This window comes from Gnatocerus cornutus, chromosome 5 (assembly GCF_029298725.1).
Source record: "Gnatocerus cornutus isolate USDA-ARS CGAHR chromosome 5, icGnaCorn1.1, whole genome shotgun sequence".
Lineage (NCBI taxonomy): Eukaryota > Metazoa > Arthropoda > Insecta > Coleoptera > Tenebrionidae > Gnatocerus > Gnatocerus cornutus.
Window position 1 is genome coordinate 17,074,938 of NC_142237.1, and position 20,780 is coordinate 17,095,717.

Below are 20,780 nucleotides of genomic sequence, written 5' to 3' on the forward strand. Positions count from 1 at the left end.
TAAATTTAAAACCGTCTGAATATTGTGAGAGTGGCGGTAAAGCCGTTGGAATAACTCCATAACTTCGGTAATGAAACGACAGCTTGAGTTTTAGGTAAAAACTTAACGAGTCTCAAACTTCATATACATGAACTTACAGATGATTGTGTGTACTTTGTGATTAATAGATTGACTTTGGACGCCACCATCTATTTTGGAGAAGTTTTAATCGACATTTTCAACTTGGCTATATAAACAAGTAAGTAGAAATTAATACGGTACCTTTTTGAGTTTATGCATATTTCATTAGTATACACATTGCTTAATTTATCTCTAGCAAAATTTAGTTTGAAATTTCTGAGCGATCCTTTAATCTCGTTGAGCGTACAGCCATTTAGAACAACTGTGAAAATATATAGGTTCCCGTATCTTGCCATTTCGAATAATTTAAAAGCCATAAACTTTTGAAAATAAACAAGATTAACGCAAGCTTTTAATAAGTAACTACGTTTATATTAGTTTATACCTTTGCGTAGAATTTCGATTTTTTTTTGGTGATAATGTATTGCGGAGCAGACTGTGAATGCATGCAGCAAGCATTTGCCATTTCATAAAATTTATTAAGGCAATTTTTATTTCCTTTGTTGCACAAAAGTAAACTTTGCACGTTCAATGTTTGGAGTGGTGACTAGAGTGCAATCTTTCTCACCTGCATTCTGTTGCAGATTTGAATAATTCTTCGCTCAGAGATTTTTATTGATTTGTCACGTACAGCTTCTGAAGCAGTCATGCTCAAGACGTTGGAATTGACACAAATTATTAATTTATGCAAATATGATGGCTGCTTGAAACATTTGTTTTCAAAATTGGCGATTTGTTGACTTACTTTATTTTTAATTGGAAACGAAGTTTTTGGTGCTTCATATCTTCGGAACTATGATAGAAATACATATACGGTTTTCCTCATTGTATTTCTATTGATTTTGTTGCTAAGAATTTGCTCTTACATTATCCCAAATTCAAAGCTTTGAATATGAATTTTTTGACTAAAACTTGTAAATTAGTAAATTTATCTCGGTATTATGGTCGTTACTTTACGCAGATTTTCGCGCAAAATCAAAAGTTACTTTATTTTTTCTGTACGTCAACAAATGACGGAATTAGAGGCCATTGATAATACGGAACAATAATTTTAAATTTCAAATTTATTTTTGGTCCTACATTTCCGAATCTAAAACAGCTAAAAAGATACAATGTCATTTTTTTAGAGTTTTTAGTGCTTAGAATCCGATTTCAACTATTCAAAATACTATTCGAATTTTTTTTGGAAAAAAATCCAACTTAAACGATGGAAAAGTTGATCAGCCAATATCTCGTTTATTTATGAAGGAAACTTAAATTATTGGTACTCATTTAACGCAGAATTTCATGCAGAATTCAAAATTCGTACGTCAACAACTAACCGAGTTACAGTTCACCAAACGATCTAGTGCGGTTATGGCTTTGACTTTTTAAATCTGTTTTTAAGCCTATTTTTTACATAATTTTTAGTTTTTTTTGCATTTTCTTTAGATTTTTGATTTTTTATAATTTCTAGTTTAGATTGTCTTACATTATAAGATCTAAAGAATTTAAGTGATTTAAAAAAACGTCTGAAGTTTTAAAAATGTTCATTGTTTTTAAAAAAGCCAAATGGAAGAAAGCAAAGTGCATAAATGAGTAAAATGTTGATAATATAAGAATGAAAAAATTATAGAAACATACTTACAAAAACAATAAACTTACCATTTTTATTTATTGCTGTTTACTACTCGTTAAATGAAGTTGTAAGAACTAATTTATACACAGCGAGAAATTGTAAGCACGCACACATAATTTAAAAATAATATCAAGATAAATACAGTAACAACACAAAACAAAAATAGCGAATCAGATAAAAAATCATGTAAAAAAATATAAAGTACAATGAAATTTTGTGATTAGAAGCAAACAAGTAGTTTGTACTTTCGCCATTAAAAATTCATGTTAATTGTACTTGAGCGTGAGAAAACTTGGCTCTAATCACAGATAAAAACTGCCCACACCTTAAGTCCTCCCATCAACCCAAACATTGAATGAACGCCTTTTTTATTAATTAAAACGTCAAATATTTAATATTCATCGCAGTGATGAGTCGAAATTACTAATAACACCCTAGCAAGTTTCTCATAAGGAAATCGTTGAATTCAAGTCTAAATAATTAATTAAATTCGGCACGGGATTTATCCTCCCTAAATGGCATAAAAACATCTATTTAATTATTCAAAAGCGACTTGGTAAAATTCAAAGAAACGTTACTAGTTCATTTATAAGCCTTTTAGAAAATGATTAAATTTTAATGAGCAACTTTTACCATTATATTAGACAGGATTATTTAGTTCTCTTTGTGAATATTGAAGTTCGATCCTATTTAGGGTCCCAACAACCAGATTTCGTAAATGACACTTACCGTTGTGATTAATTTGAAGAAGCTTCTGTTTTGAACTTGAGGTCTGTTTTACTTTAATTAATTACAGAAACATCAAAAAGGAGTTAAAATAAATAGTTTTTTCATCGCGCTCTGAAGCCACTGAACTCAAAATCTCACTAATTATAATTTTATTGGTCTTGAAAAATGTTGTGTCAACATAGTTAAAAAACCTGCATATCCTTCGAACTTGCTTTCAAAGTTATATTTGAAAATTAGCCTGTTTAAACTTTATCCATTGTATGAAGGATTTGGAGAAATGAATTCAGCTCTATTATGTTGTGTCAATATAAGCGCATTAGCTATCTCTTCTGTCTAATGCAACGCGACGCTAATGGTGACAAACATTCCAAGTTATACCTACAATACACATTGACAAGATATTTCCATTTCAAATATCGTCTTAGTATCGCGACGAGCGACATCCAGTTTATCTTCTTTAAACAACAAATATTTAACAAACATCAAAACTTCGATGTATCTCTCAACTCATCATATTTAAATTAGAAAAAATCTATGGAAAAAATATGCTTAATTTGTGATTCCACGTACATTTTTGATGATTCGCAGGCATCATTAGAGGAGTAATTAATTATTGATTGAAACGGTATAAGTGTTAATCAATATCGGGCTGATTAAATGACGCTGAGCCTTAGTCCGTGCCATAATTTAAATTTAAACCGTGGAGGAAAATGTTGCTGATTTTGACCATCCGAAAAGTTTTTCTTGTTTGTTGTTACAATCGCAACGATTAGATCTTTGTAATAAATTCCGTTTCTGGTCGTATTGTTACCGAACCAAATTAATAATAAATGAACTTTGAAATAATAATTTCCTTCTGTAAAGTGATTTGTGACCTATATCATTAACCGTTTCGTGACACAATCAAAACGCAAATCGATTTTCTAAAATGTAGGGCACAACCTGCTACAAGAATGAAATTATCTCTTTTCTGAAATGAAAGTTTTTCCGCTTGTCGTGAAACGACTATTATTAGGTAATTAACGAGCAATTATTTATGTGCATATGCGGTGCAACCTGCAATCAATATCCCCCCATAGAAAGGAATTAGAATGATGTAGAAATTGTATTTACCGTCACCTGATTATGTCCAGCAATAATTTAATGTTAACAAGCGCAATCTATATTTTACGATATAATTTTCCACTTTTTTCCATTGCACAACTGAAATAAAGCAATTACTTGCTTCACAAAACCACGCAAAGCTCGCTCGAATTTTTTATGTGAGCACTAAAATGTATTATGAATCTTTGTAGTTCAAATGTTTGTCTGCTAAACCATTTTCTTTCTCGTTAGAAAAACTTTTAAACATTCAGAGCTAGTCGATAGTCGAATACCTGCATTGTTTTCCGAATGAGTTGGATCGCATTATAAACGAATAGAATCGCATACCAGACGAGATGTGCGAACGTTTTGGGAACATCAAAGACACATTTTTTCGGTTTTTAAACTTGTGTAAAGGGAAAAAAACTTGCTCGAAAATGTGTTCTTTTCGGCGGTTATAATCGGGCGCGACCTGTCATCTATCATTCAATGTCCAATGGTTTTCGGGTCTTTTCTTTGCCGTTTTTTTCGCGGACGAGGATCGAAGCGCAGTTATCACACTGTTTAATGGCTAATTAATTTACGAAATTGATTCATTTTGTGCAGGGGATGACTTTTGTACATAAAGTTATTATTAATGAGACTGTAACCGAAATTTCAGACTTTTACTACCTTTAAGTGTTTGACAGAGACGGACTAAGGTCGGTTGAGGCCTTTTCTTTGATTCTGTTTGAATTTGCTAGGTTTTAAATTCTCTCTAGGTTCTCTAGATATACAGGGTCCGGCAACACTTGTGTCCACCCCCAAAATCGTCTTAAATTTTAAAGTTACAATTTTGAAAATTTGCATACGAGTTGACAAAGCTCTAGAAAAGCTCTAGTTTTTTATCACAGTTTGGTTGGCGTCGCGACGCCTAAGAAGTATAATTTTTAGCGATTTTTGGGTTTTTGCAGAAATATTCGCGAATTCAATATTTTTTCAACATAACTGTGATACAAATATCTGAGTTTTTATCTTAAATCTAATGCAAATTGTGTTTAAAATATGCGAAAAAAACGTTGTTTTATCAAGTTAGTTTACAAAATTATGACAGCGCAGCGGCAAACTACGTTTACACCAAAATTTCACAAGTCACTTCATTCACTCTTATAAAGATTAATTTTGATTAACACGGGCATGTTGCACTTTATGGACACCAGAAATCGTTAATTAACATCGACAAAGCGACAATTTCACCAAGTAAGACTTTTGTTACAATCTAAAACGAGCCAAAGGATAAATGTCATTAGTGACACAAGATCTTGACAGATGGGTGTAAACGTAGTTCCCAATTTTGACGTAATGAAATTGGAAACTAACTTGATAAAACAGCATTTTTTTCTCAAATTTTGAAGACAATTTGCATTGAATCTAAAATAACAACTGAGATATTTTTAACACATTTATATTAAAAAAAATTAAATTAGAGGTTGATGTCACAAACTCTCACAATTAACTAAAAATTACATTTTTAAGGCGTCGCGACGCCAAAACTATCGGTGATAAAAAACAAATTTGTGCGTCAGCTTTTAGAGCTTTGTCAACTGTGAGCGAAAAATGCAAATTTTCAAAATTTTATCTTTAAAATATTTAAAGTATACAGGGTCCGGCAACACTTGTGTCCACCCCCAAAATCGTCTTTAATATTAAAGTTACAATTTTGAAAATTTGCATCACTCATAGTTGATAAAGCTCTAGAAGCTGACGCAAAAATTTATTTTTTTATCACTGATAGCTTTTTAAGTTAGATTTTTAAGTTTTTGCGGAAATATTCGCGTATTAAATTTTTTTTCAACATAACTGAGATACAAATATGTAAGTTTTTATTTCAAATCAAATGCGGTTTGATTTAAAAGGGGTTTTGTTTTTTTTTTTTTTAATAAATTACATGTTTAAGGAGTCGTCACGCCAAAACTATGACTGATAAAAAACAAATTTTTCTATCAACTTCTAAAGCTTTGTCAACTGTTGAGCGTATGCAAATTTTCAAAATTTTAGCTTTAAAATTAAAGACGATTTTGGGGGTGGACACAAGTGTTGCCGGACCCTGTATTTCTAGATTGTACAAAATTATTATTGAATTTGCTTTGTATTCACGAAATCTCTATTATTTTTTTTTGGCTTTCCCTAAAATTCTGTTTTCTTGGATTTTTTCTCTACATATATCGTGCTTGTATTTGTCATATATTATCTTAATGTTTAGAATTATCCCTAAACTGTTGTTTTGATTTTTTTGGATTAACTTATTTAGTTTCTGGATATTCTTGAGTAGTTTCCGTAAATTTTTGTTTAAAGTTTTGAATTTTTCTTGCACATTTTTTTTTTAGTGTTTTACATTAAAATTTTTGGTGATACTAAAATGTGTAAAAATTTTTCGTCTAAAATCCGCCATCTGCTAATTTACAAAACTGTTAAATGATCGGGACAGCCTTGCCAAAACTTCAAAATAAAAATTAAATTTTGAAATATTTTAATTGTCAAATATTTATTTTCGTCCCCATTGTTTATCCAAAACCCCAATCACAACATGTATGACCCCAAAATATTAATTAACATAAACATTTTGATTTTAATTCCAATTATTAAAACGGACAGTAGAAACATGTAAAAATGCGTGCCATCATATGGGCACAAAAAATCTCTAAACAATTCATTTGTAATTTTCCGGTCTCACTTCCCTTAATGTAATAAAAGAATGGGTCTAACCATGAAAATTTCTCATTATAGCTCTTTTATGGAAGAAACATCTGTTGATAAGTTATGGAAGGGTTTCTGTCCTCAGCTCTGTTAGACCATAGATAGAGAAAATAGGGTCACTATCTACCTGAATCACGAATTATAGCGTTAAATTTTTTAATAAAACCTCCACGATATTAGAAATATTTTACATTAAGTGTATTTATGTGAAATACATTTGTGACATTCGTTTAAAATGAGTGTTTACCTTGCGTTTATTTATTGCTTTTTCATTTTAATTTATTGCTGTCACGTAAATATAAAAATAACCGCATTTTTAGTTTTAGAACTGTCTGTTATTCATTGATTGATATTTTTAAATCGCGTATGAATAATGTGAAGTTACATCCGTTTGCTTTCTGCAATGTGCGAGTCATGTCGGCACGATTTGTCAAGTAAATAATTATGTTGGGGTAAGGAGGGTAAAATGTGCCGTGTAATTTTGTTTAATTTTCCATTAAGGGACGTTATCGGGAAACAAGAAAGAGTTGAATGATTTGTTGATAAGATGAAGATATCAAAAACCGATTCTGTGTTATAAATCCTAGCTGTGTTAATAATTTTTGTACATCAAATAAATTCTATAATGCGCTTTTATGTATTGTAGAATGATAAATACCCCATTTCGCTCGGTGAAAATGCATTGGTCTTCGAGCTTTTCTTATTTGAATGTAGACCATAAATTGTGATACCGAAGAAAAGAGAATAAATTAAGAAACACGTGGGTTTCAAGTAAATTATATTTTAGTAAAATTGGAAAAGCAGAATTTTAATAAATCTCTCCTTATGTCTACACTAATATTTCGATTATTCTGCATCCGCTTTGATATCGTTTCAATAAGCTACAAAGGAAATAAGAAAATGAAAATCAATATGATTAATCTTTTTGTTTCATTTGTATGTAAATTTTCGTTTTTCATTTGCCTCCTAAATTGGGACTAATAACAATAAAGGACTCTACATTACCTGCCGAGTTGGATTGAGAATTGTTGTTTGTATTAAAATATTTAAAATTCTTGGGGCGTCGCGTACTGATTTCCTCCAGCATCAAAGAAAATTGAAACATTTTATTTCGTGCAGGTATTGATAAAAATTAATGAAACACAAAAAGCTTGGGGCGATTTCGTGATATCGAACGCGTTCTGCGATATTTTATATTTGCTGCTACCACTTGTACACCATAGCACTGTCAATTAAACGTCAAATTTACGATACGAGTACAGACAAACGTTTCCTACATTACAACCACCTTTGTCTGGAATGTTTGTATGTTCGGTGTCATTGGTATATAATAATAACACTCACAATAAACAAACAACGAGCAAATTTATTTCATCGTGCCAAACTACTGAAAAACAATTCTATGACATGACTTATTGTTTTATTTGATTTTGCAAAATAACGCAACTCATGGCTAGGTCGCAGGATCAAACAATAGCAATGGCATTATAGCAACCAGTACCTTTCTGGGGTTACTTCATCACCAATTCATTCACTGGATAAATGTGCAGTTTCTGTGGCCATTGTTAACGAGTGAATAGAGCCGTAATATAAATGTAAACAAACAATCGAAGAGGAGTTCCCGCCCATCGACGCCCAACTCCGAACGAGTTCCGGAACGGAGAACCGCATCCGGTGCGGCCGTCAAATTTAATAATCCGACACCAAAATGGGAGGGCAATGTTATGACAGGACCAACAGCAAGAGTCTTCGTCTGCCGGAGCCAAGCAGGAGATGGATGCTGGGGCGCACATTTATTTGTTTGGATAAGGGAAATTTCAGTAGACGATTTGGAAAAGCGGTACTTCGATTTTCTAGAACACATATTTTAAAATTCTTTAGAATTTCCGCAGGATTTATTTCTAATATCATACTATTTTGAAAAACTGCAAGTTGAAAGCATTTCTGGAATTTTTGCGATACTTTCATTCTGCGGACCTTATGTTTAAAACTCTAGAAAATGCCTTAGGTCTAGAATTTTTCTCTGGTTGTCCTTCAATAGAAAACTCGTCTAATCTCTAGAATTTGCCCAAATATTATGGGCACTGTTTTCCAAGGTTTTGCGAGACATCTTGTGATTTTTTAGGATTTAACAAGTAGTTATTTAACAAAAAAAAATTAAAAAAAACTGTAGGTGAAATGTTTTTTAACAATGAAAAGTTATGCGACCAGTAGGTAATAAGCTAGATAATGTATCTAAACTTTATTTCTGAACAATGTTTAAAATTTCAAAAAGATGCCGTTGTAATAGGCTTTGTTACAATTGACACCTGTTACAATTGACACCGGTTTCCCCTACTTTTCAAGCCAGGACGAAATTCTCGGTTTTAGTAAACGCGAACGGCAAGTCGAGTCACATTCTCCTCGATTTCCACCATAATTATTGCATAATTAATGTGCCATTTTAGCTACAGGAAAACTGCGGTAAAATCAGAAATTTATTTTCGAATAAAAGACGACAGTTAACTAAAAATTCTGTTGCTTACATTATTTATGGATAAAAGCAAAGAGTAAAAAACTACCAAAACATAAACAAAATAAGTTCTTTTTCGTGAATAATGGTGTTGTCGTTACCAGTTTACGAATATTGTAAAAGGAATAATTGTCTACAAATAATGGCTCCCAAAATTAAAAACCTTCGAACTTTACAGATTTTTTGGAATCCTTTAAATTTAGGATATGAGGCCTAAATTCTTTAAGATTGTTCACGACCACCAGGCGATTTTCGGAGAATTTTAGAATCTGCAAGCCTTTTTTAAATGAAGGTTTATAAATTAATTTGTTGTCAATTCTAATAGGTACATTTGATCCATCTTCATTGACAGATAGTCAGTCAGGGAATAACCATAAATAGACAACAAAAATATTTTATCGCTAATTGCCGGATTAGTGGAATTATAAATTTTCCTTTGGGACCACTATATCCATTTACAACAGAACAGCCTACGCGAAAATACAAAATGATGAAGATTACATTTTCAGGAAACTTCGTGTAGCGGATTATGCAAGTTTTCAGAAGTATTTTTTTAAGTTTTAGCTCCTTTTTAAGACGATACCAGGGTAATGAAAACTTTCAATGTTAGTGTAAGCAGGTAGATAAAGCTCTTTTTATTAGCACTAAAATAATACAGAATAGATTTAGATGTCATAGAATGCTCGGCTCGTTACTTTCTATCAGAATAACCAACAATGTAAGTTTAATGGGGCAGTTTAAGTTGAACTTGTTCAAACTTTATAGGACTAGTAAATTACGAGATAGTAATTCTCCTTTATCTTCAAATGTTATACTATCATAATAATTTTATTACGGTTTTTGGAGATGTGTTGAAAATTTTAGTTGCAAAATAGATATTGATCTATACGTGAGTCAAACATTGCAGTAGCTGGTGTGGATTTTCATATTAATATCCAAAAAGCACTTTAGCATAATTCAATCAACAAAGTGTTTAAATTATTAACCTAAAGTTAGTGTTTCAGTATCTTCTCTCTTTAATTTTGCAGATCATTTTCCGTGCAGATTTTCCCTGACGCTTTCAAGACAACTGTAAATAATGTATAAATACTCACTTACCTAAGTGAAGAAGAACGAAAAATAAACAGATATGACGAGACATCCTGACCATTATTTATCTTTTATTGTTATGTTTTATGAGCAAGTTTACGACGCCCATGTTATGGTTTTATGCCCTAAAAATGACTCACGTTAATCATGAATATGGAATTTCGTTAATAGTTTAATAGTGGATGTCTGCTGGAGTTCGTTAATATAATAAAGCACCCTTTGTATTGAATTCAGTGGATTAAAATACCAACGTTGCCCTCCGCAGCCTTATAGAGTCCCTTTTCCTAGTGCTTCTTCCCTGAATATTAAACCAGTGTAATAAACTAACGGCTGAAATCCAATTTTAGAAACTTTATTCGTTCACAACGTCAGAAAAATTCGTGACCACGCAATAACTTCTTCGTGTATGCATGATGCGTTTTTAAACACAGGTATTAACATATCTATCTGCAGGCACATCGCGGACTCGATTTAGCTCCTTCTACATAAAGATATCATCATCCACAAATGCAGGTAGAAATGGAGAAGTCGAACTTACATATTCATAAAGCAGCATTTAACGTCCCAACCATACATCAGATGTTCTTTTAATTAGAGCCTCAGATTTCAGTAAGAACCTTTGATGTTCGGAAGGGTTGGGGTGGCGTCGACACATTTAATCTATCGTTATTAAATTCATTCTGAAAACCCGACGCTATAAAATTCCGTGTTGGAAAAGTTTTCCGATAGTTTTAACAAAATGTGAATGAGCTGGAGCTACATTTTATCGCAATGAAGCGCTAAATTAAAATTTTGTACCAAACCACAAAAACTAGTGACATGTGAAGTTTTAACAGTTATGGGTAATGCTTATGTAGAATGCAAAAACGAATATTAAGTGGATAATTAAATTAGAATTTATATCCATCAAAATCTCTTTATGAGGAAAATGTAAAACCCTAATCAGCTGCGGAACCATTTTGGGAAGGGTTGATATTTATTTTGTCAAATTCGGGGGTATTACCCAATAAAAACCCTTCCTCTGACATACATTTATAATACAACAACGTGAGGGAAATATAAATTCAACACAAATATTCAAAGGAAATTATTTATCTATTGCTTGATTACAGTAAACTGATGTTGATTCACCTTCATCCATTAAACAGTAGTTTTGAAAATTTTAATGCTGCTCTTCACCAAAAGTTCAGGAAATTTGATACAGATATCTAATGCTTCTAATAATGACAGTCCGGATGGTAAATTATTTATGGTGGACGCATTTGAAACAGATTTAGAGCAGGATAATTAGATTAGTTCAATAGGTTAAAATACTATTGTCACCATATTGTTGACTGTTGATTTGAAAATGAATTATAATAATTCATACCTAAAAGTATTAATAGCTTGTACAGATCTATAATTGTTAACTGAATTATTTATCTAGTCGGCTAGTACCCTACGAACGTGTGTCTTAACTTACCCTTATCAGACTTCATTTCAGAAATTTTAAGTGAAGTGAGCCACCCTAAAAAAATTTTATTTAATTTTAACGAAACTTTGCTACCTTCGAGAACGTAATTCGTCTGTTACACATAAATTCTAGAAATAAGGCAAATAATAAATTTTTTGTAAGACTATAACCTAAAATGACATTTTTGACACTCCTTACGAACGTCAAAAGTAGGGCTTTTTCGAGGAGCGTTAATTTTTTTTTTTCACAGCGTGATAAAAAACTTGAACAATAGATTAGAACATGTAATTGTAAATAATTCAAGCTGCAATTAATAATTTAACCATTTTTAATAAGATTTTATTCGACATTCAAGTACAAATATTTAAAATTCTTAATAAAAAACATAAAAACTTGTTAACGAAAAGTAATGTGGATTGTACTATTTTGAACATTATTAATGTTTATTCCTAGAAGTAAAGCTTCCGAGGAGCATGTAATATTAGGGCCACGTATCTCACACTGAGCTGAAGGTTCTGGATCAGGAATATTAACTTCGCCTTCAAATTTCGCTTAATTTTAGCCACTTGTTGTATAAAATACTATTTATTTAAAAAGTATGACACTTAATTTTTTATTTTAAACTAAAGTATTCTTTTCAAAATTATTTTTAGAACCATGTTCGCAAATATACCAAAGTTTTGTTGAAATTAAACCAAATAATTTTTCAGGTTGGCCCATTTCACCTGGATTTTATTTGTACATTACCATTTTAATAGTTGTATTCCATAAATAAGGAACTTCAATCGGTCAGATTCTTTAAATTCTCGTGGTTCCACAAATTTTGTAACTTTTTTCTTCGAGTTTCTTAGATCCTGGAAATCCTTCAGATATTTTGGTGTGAGATTTCAATTTTAAAAATATCAGTAATATAACTTAAAAAAACAGACTTTCTGCCTTGAAATTATTTTTTTAAAACAAATAAATAATACTTCCAATAATTAATTTGTTAAAATTATTGAATTAACTCTCCAAATTGAATAATTGACAAAACAATTCCTGTCAAAGTACACAACTTGTTTATTTATAGTCCCAGAGTACATAAATAAAACTCCACGATAGGTGTCGAAACAAATCAAATCAAGCACAAAAATAGACTCCAACAGTATCAAATTCTAGTCAAACTGGCGATCAGATCGGCTCTACGAATTTTGAAACCACTTAAAAAGTTTAAAACCGATCTGAAATAGGATGACAAATGTAAAATAGAGGAGGGCCCTTCGATGCTCATCAAAACTGATACCCAATCGATACAGGATGAGTTTCAAAAATCTTGGCCGCAATAAACTGAAGCGCACCCGCAGTGGGAAAAAATTAATAAAATTTTCACAGATGTTCATTTTAATAATGCAATGGTCGCGCCATGACAAAACAGTGCACAGAAGGGGATCGAATGGCTCTGTGAAAAAGTCACTCTTGTATTATTTGTTCCTTTCTTTATGAATCACACAAAGGTTTGTCTGTGGATAGAGACACTCACATGTGTGTCTAAAAATAATAAGATTATGGCATATTTTATTCTGGCTCCAGTGTACATTGGGCTAATTAACATCCGTTTTTTTATTCTTTTAATTGAGTAGGGATTTTCGTCTGAAGGAATTCATTAGCATAAAGAGTTGAGCTATCTGGTAACATATGATAGATTGTGTTGATAAGGATATACATATAATAACTGTTATTAAGATGCATTAAAGTCGTGCATTAACTATAATATTTTAATTGACGTTAGCTCACTTAACTATAGAACCAGTAGCGGACAATTAAAGACCGACGAGTATCTTTACGAAGCCGCACATGTCGTCTGAAAGGCGGCAACAAAAAATCTGACTAAAGATAATATTTGATGGAGCACTTACGAGGTGCTTTGAAATGTCAGTAATTATAGCAATTTTTGTTTTTGTTGATACCACAAACCTGTATTTTATATAAAAGACGAATTTGAACAGTCAATAAAATAAAGTCGATGACTGCTCTTGAGAGCACGTAAATTACCGCTAATCCCCTTCTGCAAAGGTTTTACAAAGCAACTTGGAGTATGTAGCTATTTGTTAAACAAAACGTTTCTCAACTTTGCCCACTAATTACAAAAGCAAGTTTCAGGTCAGTTTCTAACGATAATTATAATTCCGTTAATGGATTAAGGGGTTGAACTGTTTCAAAAGTTTTGATTTTAGGCTTCTAGTTTGAATTAGCAACAATGCGCGTGCTGAAAAATTAGACTTTTGATATGATGACAACGGGAAGTTTATTCTGCTTTTTAACCTTTTCATGATATTTGAAAATTGTGGTAGTTAGCGGATTTTTTAGCTTCTCGTGGACATGCCATATACAGATTTTACTAATCTGATTATATGATAAATTTAATAGTGTCGTGACACATGAACTGCGATCCAATTGGACACAAAATAAAAATGTCAGTTATTATTATATTATAAATTGGTGAATAATGAGAAACGTGCAAGGATAACTGCTGAACTTTTCCTCTAACTGCAGCAACTGAATAATTTCAGATCTTTCTTTCAGATTCTTTCCTTCAAGTAAATAAAAATTTGTTCTTTAGATTACTTAACGTTTTCAATTTTTTTAGATCCTGTTCAGTTTGATGAAAATGTGGCCATTTCAGAAACTTCTAATTTGCAGCAGTGGTAAAGATAATCTCCGATTTTAGCCTTGCAACACGCCTAAAGTCTATCTTCCCCATATGTTGTTGTTTGGCGCAAGTAATACCCCAGAATTAATCAAACTAATGCACTATTTTTATTACCAGGCGTTTTAAAAAAAGAATAAATTCTTGATTATGTTTCCTTTGATAATAATAATAGTTGGTGTTATTTACGACACGATAAGGGTTCCCTGCTATTGGGGAGAAAAAACATTTTAGCTTGACACTTCCAATGAAATCGAAGGGGCTAGAAAACTACACCGAAAACGACTTTATCAACATAAACTAAATCAATGTTACAATCAAGTTCGGGTATAAATTATGACAAAGCGAGTAGTGATATTGAGACCGATAAGAAATAGAAGCTAGATGTAATAAAACCTGTCGCAATAAAACAAAGTTATTGTTTAGATAATTGTAATTTTAACTTTGAGAGTTTAGTTCGAAGCAAATTCTATTTAGTTATCAGTTTATAAATTTATCGCAACTTAATATATATGTATAATAAACGCTGCTCTTTAATTAACAAATACAAATGATACCAACCTCCATTTATGTGAAATTTTATTTAAAAATAATGCAATAAAATTGAATTTAATTTATCATTTAAATGTATGAATCCATTGTTTTTTGTGAAAACAAAGATTAATTACAAATTTCCGAAAATTAATTATTTATATTTTTCCACTTGTATTTACAAATTCCATGGACGCGTAAACTGTATCATGTGTAATTCCCGTGTCCCCACCTCCATTACATTTTACAAATTAAATTTGTTGATATAACATTTCCACAGCATTTTATCAGAAAATCAAATAAAATACTCTGGTAAGCATACTGTACAACCCCCATGGGAGTCTCGGCATGCTGAATCCAACCACAATAGTAATCATATCAAAAATAATCTAATCTTGTAGAGCCATCATTGATCAAGTCCCCAAATATTACATTTTGAAATGCAACGAGTGAATCGTTTGTGTGTTCTAATTACATTACTTACAATCATAAATTTCCGGACGACCCTTTCGTTATTAGCACAAAAGCATTCTAAAAGCCACAATTAACGCGACGTTCTGAAAACTCCACAACCATCTTTTAATGTGGAAATAACAGAATTGATATCAGGATCGATGAAATCATTATTTTCGGATAAAGTCTGTCTTATTACAAAGCTTTGACTTGGTCGGTGCGTTTTATTTCGCTATTGCCAGCAATTTATTTCGCTCGGAAAGTCAGAGATTTTTTGCATAATCTCAGTGATTAAAGTGACCATTTAGCAAATTTAGTCGAAGCGCGGGTTTAATTGAAAAAGGTTAAATAAATAAACATTCGTATTGACATTCTCCATTTATTTAGTTGACGGTCATAACCGATATTACCAATTTTAATCTGTTTTTTCTGACTTATGTTAAAAATTGTTTACCCACAATAGTGTTTGGTCAGAATTAAAAAAGCGACACCCGTGCTTTTGTCGTCGTATTTCACACATTTTAGCCACAGTTGTATTTAGTTTGGTATTTAGTATGATAGATCGTGTACTGCAACTCGGCATCTAAACTCGTTTAGTCTTTGGCTTTAAAGAACACCAGTTGTTTTTTATTACAGTTTGTTGTTATGAATCTTCACTTCCACAGCGATTATCTCGCAGATTGTTGCACAGAACGATTCCATAAAATTTAACAATCTCGGTTTTACATACCACTTTATGAGGGCGTAAATTAAGAAGAACAAGATAAAATGTTTCCGTCACTTTCAACTTTGTTTATCAGAAGTAAATCACAAAAAAGACATTCTTTTTTAACAAGACTATTTTAGTACTTTTTGGCAAATCTCATTTCGGCGCGCATTTAGCTCTTAGGTGGAACTTAATGGGTGATTTCGTCCGAACAAGAGCTCTGGAGGAAATGGGTTTTCTTCGCCTAAATATTTTAAGTGCAGCAGAAACATTAACGAAGCTTTTTCCACTCGAAAAATAGAGAGTTATGATCCTTATTTATAATTTGCATGTGCTTAAAGCTCTCCGATAAATATGAATTTCGCAAGAAGTTAGTTTTCCCTGGCACTGTTTTGCGGGACATCAATGCAATGTTTTCAAAACAGAACGAAAAATGAATGAATTACACTTTCCGTTTTGGAATCGCCGCGTTCTGTAATTTCATCAAGCACAACGATTTTGTTTTTGCGATTAAAATCCTCGCTAAATTAAGAAGTTGTTTTTGTCCAAAACGAAATTGCATGGTGATAATGGCCACCTCCAGACCCTTGTTATAACCAGTCCATTGCTCGCCCGATCTCCTTTTTCGTTTTATTTCGCCTCCAGGATGTCTGGGGGCAGTGTGGATTTTGGAGTTTTAACGAACTTTCAAGCACCTTAAAAATTTCACTCTGGATTATCCGAAAAGAATAAGAAATTCGAAATTATAAAGAAACGAACAAATTTGATGGATCTTAAAAATAAAAGCATTAAAATCGATACAAACGTCCTATAAAATATACAAGTAATACACCTAAACATGTAACGACTCCTGCATATGCAAGAACCACAACCACAACAACTAATCCAATTCTAGAGCAAATGATTAAAATTGTAACACACCCGCTCCATGAATCATTAAATATTAAAGCTCCAAACTCAAATGCTGCCACGTCCCTTGCGAGTAAATTTTCTATTTTTCCAAAGGGTGCATTTGTAAGATTCCTTATTGGAAGAGTTAGAAACTTTCTGTAAATTAAACAACACGTTGTGGTTGGAAGTTTGATCGCCATATATTCAGCCAGCGTGTAATAATTCTGTCGATATATTGTTTCCGTGAAATTAAGGGCTATTAAGGAGAAACTGTGCAAGTAAACACACTGTTTGAGACAATAAACGAAATCGGCTTTGTTGTTATAACAAATTGTACTACATTGAGATAAATATTCACACTGATACGTAATAAGACAAGAGAACGGAACAATTCCTATTAGTATTCATCCATAGATACTTTGACCATTTTCTGGAACAACCCGCTCTTTTCCAACAAAACTTGAGGACGATCAAACTCCGCAACTTCACCATTGTTAAGCACCAAGACTTTGTCACAATTCATAACAAACTTCATTTTATGAGTTATATCGATTATCGTACAAAACGAAAAATGTCTGCGTACAACATCATAAATCAGACTTTCTATTTCGGCATCTGCGTTTGATGTAATTTCATCAAACACAACAATTTTGTTCTTTTGAATCAAAATCCTGGCTAAATTAAGAAGTTGTTTTTGCCCAAGACTTAATTTTGAAGCGATTTTGTCATCAAGACTTTGAAAAAGAAGTCTTAGTTCAACGCAGTCGATTGCTTTCCAGACTTCGTCGTCTTGATACTTTCGTTCTGGATCTAGGTTGTCTCTTAGAGTACCATTCAGTACCATGTGGTCTTGTGGGATTACCGAAATGTTGGAGCGAAGAAAATCGAGAGATAGTGTTTTGATATCTTCTCCATCTATGGTGATTTTCCCTTCAAAATCGTACAGACGAAAGAGGGTTGATATTATAGAAGATTTACCACTGCCAGTGCGTCCAACAACGCCAATTTTTTCCCCGGCGTTGATGGTAAAGTTTAAATTTCTCAACACGCTAAACGTTCGTACTGCCGACGTACTGCTTGTACACACGTGTTGAAATAGACCCAATCTTTTTATTTTCCATATAAATATTATTTATAGGATCCACAAGTTGGCCTTCCACGCTTTCATCCCAAACGTCATGCCCATTTACGTTGTTAAAAATAAAACTCGAAAAACTATCCTTGCAAGTTTCCTTCTTCGCTATTTGCCAGTTGTGTTCTACTTCGACCTCACCATTACTTATAGTAATTACATTATCAGCGTGCTTCCTCAAACTTAAATTATCAGTTACCAAAAAAACTATTTTGTTTTTCAAAAACCCCATAATACAATTGGAAAATATAATATCAGCTACTATTGGATCCAAGTTTGAAAAACAATTGTCCAGTAAATAAATATCGCTGTTTTTGTAAACAGCTCGAGCTAAATTAATTCGACATTGCTGCCCTTTACTTAGGTTACTTCCTTGGTCTGATACAATCGTTTCGTCTCCATTTTCTAGCAGGTCCAAGTCGTACTGCAAAGCACAAACATTTATAACTTGGTGGTAGCGCCTTTGGTTAAATTCTTCTCCAAATGTTATATTTTTTCGAATTGTTGAAGGATATAACCATGGCTCTTGTGAGGCGTACGACACTGCTCCTCTTATTTCCAAACTACCACATTCAACCTCAATTTCTTTTAGAATAGTCAGAAAAAAGAGGGTTTTACCACTAGCTGTAGGTCCCAAGAGCAATGATAATCCTCCATTGATATCAAGATTAATATCCTTCAATTCGATACGATTATTCACTGTAACAAGCACGTGCTTGAAACAAATTTTTGGTTTCTTTGTAGTGTCTTCGTATTTAGTAATCACAGTTACATCTAAATGTTTGACTACTTTCTGCAATCTTTTAAGGGCAGCAACCGCTTGAGCTCCCGAAAACGCGCTGTATGGAAAAGCAGTACCAATAGCGAAACTCATCGCCAGAAAAGCACTATAGAGGAAATACATAGATTCTGCAGTTATTGTGATGTCGAGCCAAATACATGTCAACATAATGACGTAAAATGTAATATATTGAACCAGAATTCCCATGGCCAGGACGAGGAAAAGCACGATGCACATTCTCAGAAAGATACTTATTTCGTCTCTAAAAGTGTGTGCTTGTTAAAAAGTCAGTGGTAACAGGTACTCACTTCCGAGCTTGAATTATGATTTTCTCTAGATAATTTTCCCAAACGTACATTTTTGATGCTTTAATATCGGAGAGGATTTTCTGAACGATGTTGATTCTCTCGTCTGTTTTTTCTGAGGTTTTTATTTTTAGTCTTGATATTATAATTCCACAGTAGACTAAAAATGAGAAGTAAATTCGGAGGAAGAGAAGTGAAAGCAGACCTTACCTAGACATGGTAAAAATCCAGCAAAAGCGAGAATTACAACAATAACAGCCATTCCAATTCTCCAGTATATGGTGTAACAGATAATCAAAATTGTAACACCTCCACTGAAACTCTCATTCAATATTAAGAATAATTGCTCAAAAGCAGCCACGTCTCGTGTGAGCAAGTTCTCGATTTTCCCAAAAGAGGCATTTTTCAGTTTTCTTATAGGAAGAGTCAAAAACTTCCTGTAAATTAAACAGGACATTGCCGTCCGAAATTTGATGGCCAAAGATTCAGCGACTAAGAAGTAATTCTGTCGGTACACTGTATCAATGAAAGAGAGACTTATCAGTAGAAAACTGTACAAGTAAACACTCGATGTAGCCAAATTTGTTTGTCCAGGAACAAAAAAGGAAACCAGCTTGGCAATAATAATTGGCTGACAAATACTACAATAATATTATCAAATTTGGAAAACCACGAGTATCCGTACTTTAAAATAATCGAAATCAGTTTCGTACATCCAAGAAGAAGATAATATTTCCCAAAAAGATTCCAGAATAAAACAAACATAGCAGACTTTCGGTGTTTTTGTTTGTTCCATTCATCGACGGCGAGATTTCCCAGAGTTTGAGAGCTATATCCTGGGAGAATTTCATACAAGTCCTTTTCGTCGAGCTCCTTTTTCAAGCCTTTTTTGAACAGGGGTAAAGTATAGCTGAAGAAAATTCCTCACAACAATTTAAGTAACAAGGAGCGACTTACAGGAACAAGATTTTGGAGAAAACATTCGATGTTTGTCTAGGATTTATTTTTCTCTTCTCCATTCTCGTTGAAATGGAAAAATATCTGCGTGCTTTCGTTTTGTACCTTCAAGGGATCAGTTACACAATGCGTGGCAACATGTTTGTTAGGAATAATTAAGCATACATTAGAAGGCTTAAAAAAACTACACGTACGTTTTCTGACAAATGGGTATTATTACTACTATTTATTTGAAGTAGTTGTTTCTCATTGCCGTTCTAATTTTTTAATAAGTTGTTATTACGTCAATTTGCACATTATAATTAATTGTTTTGTTGTTCCGCGCTTTCAGGACAAATAGTTTTTTATTCTTTGTGGCTTGGTCACCACCTCTTTATGATTCAGACCAGGACTCCTACATAATTTTTTGCTCCATACGCCGCCCGTGACTAATTCCAATTTCTTTGGTTGGAATTGGAAGTATTCAATAAAACTGATTGCTTTAAAAGCACATGGGCATTACTGACGTCTTCCCTACAAACGCTCCGGAACATCGATCATGCATAGAAATAGTGGAGAGGGTTCTTTATTTTATTAACCGCAAAATTGACTTATCCTAAGACCCCAACGGCGTGACGCGACGAAATTACTAAACATACAAAGGATCCCGGCGTTGTCGATTCGAATAAACTTCTAATTTCATTATTCGATGCTATCGTCAAGCAACACCCGAATCAGTTGGCTATTATTGAATGCGATAGCCCAAGAAAGACCATATTTGTAACGGCTACTGCGGAAGACAAGAACTAAGCGTTTCATTCAAGGGGAAAAAGAAAGAATTTGTCTAAGACACAATGGAGGATGTTGCGTGTTTTGAGAAGAGAAGAGAATATGTTGTGGAACTGGAGGGCTCTTCGCGTGAGAGTGTGGTCATTCTAAAGCGACTGTCGTAAATGGCATAGTTTAATTGCAAATAGTTTACAGACGTGGAATGGTTTCTGCGGGAATATGGAAGGTAT

General features: G+C 32.9%; 1 protein-coding gene across 1 annotated transcript; it reads right to left on the reverse strand.

Annotated features, from left to right (window-relative positions):
- Window positions 1–16,979: 16,979 nt before the first annotated feature.
- Window positions 16,980–19,908, reverse strand: LOC148175201 (ATP-binding cassette sub-family C member 4-like). Its single transcript, XM_088037017.1, has 5 exons — window positions 19,783–19,908; window positions 19,511–19,735; window positions 19,036–19,466; window positions 18,829–18,985; window positions 16,980–18,782 (listed from the first exon to the last, which is right to left on the reverse strand). Exons 1-5 carry the CDS (start codon window positions 19,842–19,844, stop codon window positions 17,657–17,659), a joined length of 2,001 nt encoding a protein of 666 aa, XP_087893143.1. The 5' UTR covers window positions 19,845–19,908; the 3' UTR covers window positions 16,980–17,656.
- Window positions 19,909–20,780: the final 872 nt, after the last annotated feature.